We start from the raw sequence: 9885 nt of genomic DNA on the forward strand, positions 1-9885 counted from the left end.
TAAAAATAAGGAAAATAAATCCATTTTAGACAAGGACATGTCACTCTTTAAAAGACCAATGAGATTTAAACAGCAAACTGATGTTTTTCAAACATAAACAGTAGCCCCTCGGTGTCATGCTTCTCATGATGATCATGTGCCTGAACACTCCTACAGTACTTCGGCTCTGTTTGAAAGTTCAGCTCTGCTTATCCAACTAACAAAACCTTGCAATTTATTGAGCCAATTCTGTTAACAGGTACTGCCCCCAAATCTGTGTTCTTTCAAAAAACCAGTGGACATGACTCTGGCCTGGTGGTTTTGACCAAAATATCATATTTTCAAGCTGTGAACGTGCCGTACGTGTCTGTATTAAAAACAGCTTTGAGGCCAAGTATCACTTATCATTTCAGCTCCCAGCAGTAGCAAACAGCAGTTAAACCCTGTACCAGACCCCTGACACATTTATGAGATATTTACACACCATTTCAGGCAGATGACGCAACAAAAGTATGATTGGTACTGGGTGTGGTTCTGTACCTGTATGAGTCCTTGTGTGCTTTTGAAGGTCTCCGGAGGTTTTGAAGGACTTGCAGCAGTTCAACTCTTGACATCTATATGGCTTCTCCCCTGTGTGTGTGCGTGAGTGACTCTTCAGTCCATACCCTGAAATTGTCATAAAAACAGTTCCGTTAGGTCCTTATTATTCTTATTCCTGGTGAATACACCGAGCATTTTCATCAAGGTGCTCAATCAAAGCATTACAGCAATCAATAAAGAATTCCAAAAGTAATCCCAAAGCCGAAATCTTGATTTTGATGTAGGATGGACCTTTTTCTACTCTGAGTTATGCAATCTGGCAAGAAGTAAAATAATAACATTCCAATATGTAAATTACTTTTTTTAAATGGCTTAACGAGACAGCCCTATGAGAGAAATTGCATTCTCCACAGTTACCTGTTGCAAACTTCTTTCCACAGCCAGGATAGTCGCAGACGTATGGTTTGTCTCCGGTGTGGGAGCGCTCGTGTACCTACAGGACACACAAACAAAACTCAGCAAACACGCAGGAAACAAAGGTTGATGCAGTAAGGGAAATATTGTCTCTAAACAAGCCCACACTTTAGGGCACAAGCAAAGCAACACGGCGAAACCTTTTTGGTTTTTTTCATGAACACATTACATGTGCGCACACAATCACAAAACACCCACTCTTACCTTGAGATGGTGGGCAGTGGTGTAAAGCTTTCCACAGCCATCGTATTCACAGCGGAAAGACTTCTCGCCTACATTTGAGCCCCTTCCTTGCCTGTTGTCTTGACCCTGTAAAACAATCTGAAAGAAACATGAATTAGACTCCACTGTTAAACCAGGATGAAGGATAAAAAGGAATGAAAAAAATACTCTAGAATACCCGCATGTGGACACCATTGTCTGCTTCCACTCTGCCGAAGGACCCCAAAGGGTTTTCTATATTCTCCACCTGACAGAAGGGAGAAAGGACAATGGGTAAATGTCAGTAGAGTCTATACTAACACATGCACCAATAAACAACAATAAAAATAAACACAGTGGGATTCTGATAATGTTAATGGCATCAGTTTATTATTCCAAAACAACCAGTATTAAAAATTGAACTTGCGTAAATCAAAGCATTATGACGAGATACAAGCATATTCACTTAGAATGGCAAGTTTACCACACTAGTGCCACTCAGTACAATGATGTAATATATTTACCTTGGTGGTGTACTGTTCCAGCACGCTGATGGTCTCAGGATCAATGGCCGTGGCCTCAGCCTGCAGATCTGCGATGGTGCCGTCAGCCTGGATGGCCAGGATGGTGTTGGACTGGGGCATGTGCACTGTGTGCTGGATGTAGGCGGTGCTGCCATCCTCCAGCTGCACCTCCTGCAGGCCGCTCTGGTCATACGCATCTGCACAGAAACAATGAGAAGGATGTCCATGTAGAGAAACTGAATGATGACACTGGGCTCAGGTCCAGTATGAAAACTGAGATGGTTGCTCAGGGAGGATGGTTTCTTTGTACCACATCACTTGGCTATAAGACAACGGTTATATAAAAATATAAAGTTTGCAAATCTTTGAACTAATTATTATTGTCTTATACAATACTACTAGGTATGTTTGTTAAATTGATTTGAACATTTTAAACCATGAACAAATAGAAACAAATGGAGCATATTACAAGATAAAGGAGGTGTCAGTTCATCAGTAATGCCACTAACCAGTTTCTACACTCAAACAGATCTGACCTGAATGCAGTCACAAGACACTGTATTTTGCTTTTAAAGTAAGCTGTGTAACACAATAAACACATTACAATGTACACAAATTAACTGGCTAGACAACTAGCTGGTACACTACTTCTCTAGAGGTTGTAAAAACAAGCAAAAGCACACTTTGAAATTTGATAAGATACTTAAAGAAAGACATTCTCTGAGAAAATTATATGTTATCCTATCCTATTTTTTTTTTTTTTACCTTTGGGTGTGTGAATGTAGGCTGTTGTTCCATCTTCTAGCTGAACCGCCTGCCCATCTTCAAGCTGTAAACTGTCTCCTCCTACAACAGAAAAAAAAAAAACATTAGGCACAACTACCTCAACAACAGTAACCTCTATTTATCCAGATATCGCTATGTATGCCTTCAATCCTGTATAAAAACAGTCTAATGGCATGCAGATGAAATCCAAATAAATCATTGCTTCCCATCATGCCACATACTGTGGCAGTTGGTAATTCGACATACAAAATAGTATAACACAAGTACTGTCCTCGCTGTCCTGAGGTAATGCAGAGATCTGCGTTTTACCTGCTTTAGGCATTGAAACATGCTGAACGTAGGCAGCAGAGCCGTCCTCCAGCTGGATCACCTGACCATCCATGATCTGGCCATCTGAAAAGGACGCTTTGGAGTCGTGTTGGATGTATGCTGTGGATCCATCTGCTAGAGTAACAGCCTGCAGGCTAACTGTGTCCATGCTCTCCATCTGATCACCATCTGGGAGATGATTTGACAATGACAATACTTTAGCTGTTGGCTACAAACGGTAGAGAACATAGCCCTAAAAACGCTGTATGCTCATGTTTACCTATATGAAAGAGCTTTTACTTTCTACTTTTAGTTGACTCTAAATGGAATTATAACAATGATGTTTGAAGTTTGGGAGCTCACCTGCTACAGTCACCGCCTCTGTCAGGCAGAGAGTGACTGGCTGCCCATCTGCATCATGAAACTCTGCCATTCCCTGGGAGTCCCGGTTTATCTGGGCCAAGAGCATGCTTTAGCTGCTGGAGTGACACACACACACACAGACGCATTTTAAACTCAAACTGGTGTCCACAGTTGCCAGATGGGACAATACTGATGCACAGATGACATGTTAGATAATGAGTGTAGCCAACATACATAAATTACTTCCAAGGTCAAGTTAACATTGGAGAGGAAGACACTCCCACATGTACAACATATACAGTTTTTCTATGCTAAAACACACACACACACAGTAAGTCTATGCACATGAATCTAGGATTTGGTAATATATAGGCACAGAAAGTAAACACAATGAAATTAAAGTTCTTACAACTACACTGTTTTAACACAGGCGCCCAGGTAATAAAGCATAACCCAGTTGAAGGCCCTTATCGTGTCAGTAACTGTGCTGCTGCTGTGCATATTCCCAGACACATTTTCTATTAAAATTATAACAAACCAGTTAATACCAGAGTTTAGGGACCCCTGGAGCTCTGGGACCCCAAGATAATTACTAACCCAGCCTCGTTTACCTCTTGTGACACATAAACTACATGTAAACTGTATTACTGTTGTTATTAGCAATAATATATCCCCACTATAAACTCGAGCCTTTGCGGAGTAATTCAAGCAGCTGTAAGCTACGTTAGACTTGTTAAGATAGTAAGTGCTCCCTCCCTGAACAGGCTCACACTGTACGTGCTGTCACAGATGATGTTTTGGCGCTTGTTGATTTGAATATGTAATTTGGGGCTAGCTAGCTAGCTAAGACGTAGCGCTATGACTTGCCACATTTGCCCTCTGTAATGAGACTTCATCTAACAAGTGTAGTGAGCCGGCTCTGTTGTAAGGCTAACGCTGTTAGTCAGCACACTGCCAGCCTGTGTGGACGGTCAAACAGCCCGCAGTTAAAGTGCTTACAGCCGCAGAAACGAGAGCTGTCACAACGGAGCCAGCGGTTAGCCCGCACGCTAACAGCTAACTCCGCCAACCGGAGCTATCACGACTTTTCTATCGGTAATTAACAAAACTGTGCTTTAAGATCTTATTCAACCAGAGTCCAGCTCCCGGGTCTGAAGCTGCAGTTTGTAACCTTTAAGCGGACTCTCGGACAGCTGCGGGGCTGTCTGCCTGCCTGTCTGCTCGGAGCTTCAGTCGTGTAACTCTGGACGCAGTTAGGAAACAAGAAGAGCTAATTAATGATAACACAAGCTTTTTCACTCGGTGGGAGTCTTTTTATTTCATGGTTCAACTGTGTTCTCCGTCCTTCCTCTGAGTCCCCGCCGCAGCCCGTCGCTCCCGCTCACCGACATGGCTGTGGGAATAATGCATACTGGGTAAAAACCAATTTATATACTAACCTCCGAAAAATTTCCAACAATTCCTCCTGTTCGACCACCATGCACCAGTGCAGGAAACGCAGCGCGATGGCCACACACCGGGAACATGTATGACAACACAATCCTCCGAGCGACGCCCCGCCTATTCGCAATCCAGACACGGTGATTGGCTGGAGAGATCACAGCTCCCACTCCCATTGGTCAGCCGTGTCCCGTTCGAGTGTGTGTTGCTGTTATTCAGCTTCCCGGGCCCCTGACAGACGCCATTCCGCGTCGGTTTTCGTATTGTCTCGAGCTTTTCGAGGGAAATGCGCTGCGTCGTTACAGAAAATTAATATTTAAGCTTCAACATAAGACGCCAATCAACCCGAACGGTGGATTCCGGGCCACGCTGTGCCACAGGATGTGGTTAGATTGGCTCTTCGGCAACATAAACAGCGATGTGTGGGCAGATTGTTCGGCATCCATGTTGAAAACAAGGTCGTGTGGGAAAAAAAAAGGGGAATCTGGGCAATGCAGTGAACAGAGGCTCAGAGGGATGTCAGGTCCAGCCGACAGTAGTGCAGACTACACAGAGCATCACGTCTGAAAACAAACAAACCTATAATATCTAGCAAGGCGTAGAAAAGAGGACTTACAGATACAGATAGACAACATCGATAGGTGCTCTGAATACAATGACATTAACGTGTTGTAGGCCTGTTAGTGCTCTATTGATAGGTGCTTATATAGGCTAATATACTGGTATGTACAGGTGAGTATATAATAATGATGACAATCTTCCTTTATATGTATGTAGAATATAAATATATATATTATATTATATTATGCAACCAAAATTGCTTCTACAGAAAACAAATGATAGAGAAGGAAAAAAAAGGACAAAAGTTTAGAAAAAAGAGGGAAGAAACCAATAATAATATAATAAGAAGTAAAATAATTGTAGCAGGTCACTTTGGCTTTTATGACTCTAAAATAGAGTCATAAAAGCCAAAGTGAAGAGGTTTGAACGGGCACTTAAAAGCCTCAGTTGTTGCAGCTGTCCTTAGATGTGGAGGAATTTCACAGTTTGGATCCAGAACTACAGGGTCAGCTTCAACCATAGGCCTTTATCTTAGTTTTTGTATAGTGGGCAGCAGACCATTAACATAGACATATTAACCCAGTAACAGGGGAATACTCCTTGAATAAATAAATAAATATAGTTGACTAACTGAAAGTCAGTGCAGGAACTTCAGGTTTAATATGAGGTAATACTTACAACTGATATATCATACTACCAGCATACAGTTAACAATATCAGAAAGGATTAAACAGTTCAACCATCAGTTCGAGTCTGTGTCGTGAATATTGTACAAGTTAGCTTCAGAGACACAGAACCCATATTGATTTCATCCAACCATGAGGACATCTTCTGATTTACAGCTGGAATCTACACTACAGTATATATTCAAATAAAGCACACAGTATTTAAACAGCTTCAGTCAAAGTTGTAATTCATGGTCTAAGAGTGAAGGAAGCATGATCCAGCATAGAGCTATCTAAATATACAGCTTCCTTAACACCCAGGATGAACATTTAGGCTACTTTAATAAATAAAGTAAATGTGGATTTCTAACAAAAAACATGAGACATTGATTAAGTTCACACTGCGATTTCTCATTCGTAGAATATTTCCATCATATTCACATCGTTCTGTGTTTTGTTTATTAAATGTAATGTCTTTGTGTTGTTTTGCTATAATAATGGAAAATTGCAAAAAAATTCTTAATAAAGGAAAATCTAAAAGAATTTTGTTGAAAATAGTTTTTTTTTTAAAGCAAATTTCAAATAACAGGAACTTGAGACATCTCGCTAACAAACATTTATTTTTCTGAAGGAGTTAGTTTAATGTCTTCAAGCACGTTGTAGCTGCCAGGGGCCACAAAAACAGGATAATATCGTCAAAGTAAAAACTGTCATTCAAGTGTATTAACAGCTACATAGTCCCACAAAACAAGGCATTATAACAGCTTCTTGTGCTATAATATATCTATATCTATAATATTATATCATGTTGTTGTTCCGTCTAAGGTTCTCAAGTAATTTATTTGCATCTTTATTATTGTTCTAGTGTGTTTTAGTATTTCTGCTCCTGCTGTAGGTTTTTTCTATTCCCACTTTCAACTGCATTTATATGAAAAGGTACAGCAAATAAACTTTAACTGTCTAAATAAGAAATGGTTCCAGTGCAGTGCCTGTTGTCTTGGGGGACTTATGTGGACCAGAAGAACAATTCTGCCAATAAACAGAGGTACACATAGGCTATGAAACTTTCCAAGCCACCTTGGTTCAGCTTCTCTTTCAGATCTCCTTTTTTGGATATAAAGCTTATATTCTGTGAAAGTTAAATCTGACAGAAAGACATAAATTCAGTTTTCAGTTTGGAAAAATGTCCTTGTGTTGTTTGTGGTAACCTATATAAATCCTATAAAAGTATAATTTCCACATCTAGAAAAGTCATTAAAAATACCAGAATATGTACATTTTTATTAATGTCTATAGTTTTCCTTGTGGACACAAGATGTGTCCTACTTCACTGTAAAGTCCATGATCAGTGTCTGTGCACTGAATGCTTCAGGTTTTCTACATCATGGTTGTGTAAATTGCACACTGGACAGAAAGTCAGAGAAACTTTCCACTTTCAGTGGATGTGAAAACATCCTTCTGGTGTCAAACTGTGCACATACATAACTGCAGAGTGAAGATAAAACATAGAACTGTAGGAACAAGAAAAAAAAGATATTTTTCAGTGGAAAGGGACTTAAATGTTGCTAGATACTCACAGTCTCTCATCTCACAAATGATTCAGATTATCTTAATTTGCCAGGGCTTTGAATTAGAGTTTTATTTTGAAGGTTTTTGACCAGAAGTCGTATTGCTAACCTGTCTGACTTCACTACCTCCACGGCACTGATCATGATGGGGGTATCTCCTCTTCACTAGCTCATCATCGGGGATTCCGCATTAGACTCGGTTGTGTACAGCTACAGATCCGACACATACAGACCCACCGCCTCGGTCTGACTCAGATACCCGCCGTCATGTCCACGGGGATGCGGACTGAGAACCGCGAGGACTCGGGGGTCCTGGATGCTGCGTCTCTGAGGCAGCAGAGGAGGCTGAAACAGGCGATCCAGTTCCTTCACAAAGACTCAGCTGATCTGCTGCCTTTGGATGGACTGAAGAAACTCGGGACATCGAAACAGGGGGTGTGCCTGTTATGATAGGCCTTTATTAGTGCCACAGTTCTAGACTCGTTTTTGGACTCACGACTCAACCAAATTACACGTTTTATCCCACTACTGATAAGTAATGGCAGTTATGTCGATGGGGGAATCACTGCGGTTGCTTAATTTACCACAAGCTTATATTGTATTAATTCTATTACTTTAAATTATAGCCCATACAGTAATGGAGTGGTAGCCTATACATTAGAGCTATAAGGAGAAAATAAACTGTCTATAAAGGATGGTTCAGCCTAATGTTTCCACACCTATAGCTTAAAAACATTAATAATAAACTATACTGCCATTGTGCAGGAAGTTATTTTAAGTGAAGTAAATGTTTGGAAATGAAATCCATTTGTATTTTTGCAGCTTAAACAAAAAAATCCTAAAAACCTGTGAAAATATGAATTTTGTCTTTCTTTTTGTTTGCTTGACTCTGAATGTGTATAGAAATAGTGTCTTGAATATTGATCCTTACTATTTACATGTATAGTCTCACTCATTAAGCCTTTACATGTCAGGTCATTTTGATATACTGTTGTATATTCAACATCTTTTTTAGTTTCCTAGGCACTGAAGACGGTTTCTGAAGATCACAAACATTATTAGAGATTTCCTAACTCTATTGTTTTTTATTTGCATTGCAGCAGCCACACCATATTCTCCAGAAGCGCCTGCTGGAAGCCAAGTTGTCCCGGGGAAGGATGCACATGTGTGGAGTGACAGCAAACAACGGAGGGGTCCTTCTGAGCTGTAATCGTTTAAACTCACACGAGGAGGATGAAGAAGAGGAGGATGCTTTCATGTATGTGCCCTGCAAGGTGAGTCTGTACAGGTAGCTCCAATTAGAATAAAGTACTTATATATATATTCAGAACAAGCCCTTTAAAACTCAAGAACTGCTGTGAACTCTTGGACAAATGCACAAATGGGTTTTTTTCTTTTCTGTTGCTGCAGTGTTTTTATTTCCTTTTCACCTCCACCTTCTCTGTGTGTTTACAGTGTTTAGGACAGGAGGTGAACGTGCTGATTGACACCGGCTGCAAACTGAACCTGATGTCCTCACTTACTGTGGAGAGATATGGGTGAGAAGATCTGTCTCATATCATATCATATCATATCATCACCAGTCTGTAATCGCATACTGGCCGTATCTTTGACAAATCCCAGTGTATCACCACCCTGGATAGTACCATATTTTTGTGCATTTATTCCACTGGTAATTATTTTGTTTTCTCTGAAAGCTGGAAAGAACTGGTTGAGGAGAACAAAATGGAGACAAATGGTTTTCCATTTCAGCGGAAGCTTTGTATTGATGGCCATATCAAAGAACTCAGCCTAACCATCGGGCAGCTCAGAATAATGTGCTCCTTTACCATAGTAGGTAAGGAAGAAGAGTAACATTAAAGCCAAGATTAATGGATTTTTGTGACTGTAACCAGTGACTTTAAGCCACAGTTAAGTATTATGCTATAATATTATTGTCTGCCAATTACATTTACTTGCAGAAAGTAACAAACCACTGATGTCCCTGGGCAACAAGACATTAAAGTCACTCAAGGTAAATCATCTGCTTCCCACGAGTAACATTTAAAGATCATCTGAAACACAATGACCTAAATAATGAACACGAGGATAAAGGTCAATAGACTAACAAATATCACCTTGCTATTAGATTCTTACCACTAATGGGGCAAAATAAGTACATATTTTGGTGTGTGGATACTGCAAGAGTAAATGCCATATTGTTACCTTCATGTAAATATGTGATGTGTTGGTGTATCATCTTTTTTGCAGTGCATAATTGACACTGAAAAGCAGATGTTGGTGTTTGGGACAAATGTAAGGGAGCAAGTTCAGTTTGCCAAAAAGCCATTTAATGAAAGGTAAGATTTTATTGCTTTTAAAAGAGAGTGCATGTGCCCTTAATTAAATGCCACACAATCACACCTTTATTTAATATTTATTTGCTTTGTGCACAAAATACAGATTTGTGGCGATCGTGCATTTCAGGCTGTCACT

The 9885-nt window shown here is 40.2% G+C and overlaps 2 protein-coding genes across 7 annotated transcripts in view; one reads left to right on the forward strand and one right to left on the reverse strand.

Moving 5' to 3' along the window:
- znf143b (zinc finger protein 143b) overlaps positions 1-5071 on the reverse strand; it is a 10684-nt gene extending 5613 nt beyond the window's left edge. The window contains exons 1-9 of one of the 6 annotated variants that reach the window (XM_035665309.1): positions 4616-5070; positions 3177-3292; positions 2814-3002; positions 2484-2564; positions 1719-1915; positions 1394-1462; positions 1198-1314; positions 937-1012; positions 520-645 (exon numbers count right to left, since the gene is read on the reverse strand). In XM_035665309.1, coding sequence (XP_035521202.1) covers positions 520-645; positions 937-1012; positions 1198-1314; positions 1394-1462; positions 1719-1915; positions 2484-2564; positions 2814-3002; positions 3177-3282 — 961 coding nt within the window. In that variant the 5' untranslated portion in view covers positions 3283-3292; positions 4616-5070. The other 5 variants (XM_035665310.1, XM_035665314.1, XM_035665311.1 and 2 more) reach the window with 5 other exon arrangements.
- Positions 5072-7550: 2479 nt separating this feature from the next.
- LOC118330670 (nuclear receptor-interacting protein 3-like) lies at positions 7551-9807 on the forward strand. The gene is made up of 6 exons (XM_035665316.1): positions 7551-7845; positions 8511-8684; positions 8866-8948; positions 9108-9247; positions 9372-9424; positions 9661-9807. Exons 1-6 carry the CDS (start codon positions 7678-7680, stop codon positions 9751-9753), a joined length of 711 nt encoding a protein of 236 aa, XP_035521209.1. The 5' UTR covers positions 7551-7677; the 3' UTR covers positions 9754-9807.
- Positions 9808-9885: the final 78 nt, after the last annotated feature.

This window comes from Morone saxatilis, unplaced genomic scaffold, assembly GCF_004916995.1.
Source record: "Morone saxatilis isolate NCDOM2014 unplaced genomic scaffold, NCSU_SB_2.0 Contig2, whole genome shotgun sequence".
Taxonomy (NCBI): Eukaryota; Metazoa; Chordata; class Actinopteri; family Moronidae; genus Morone; species Morone saxatilis.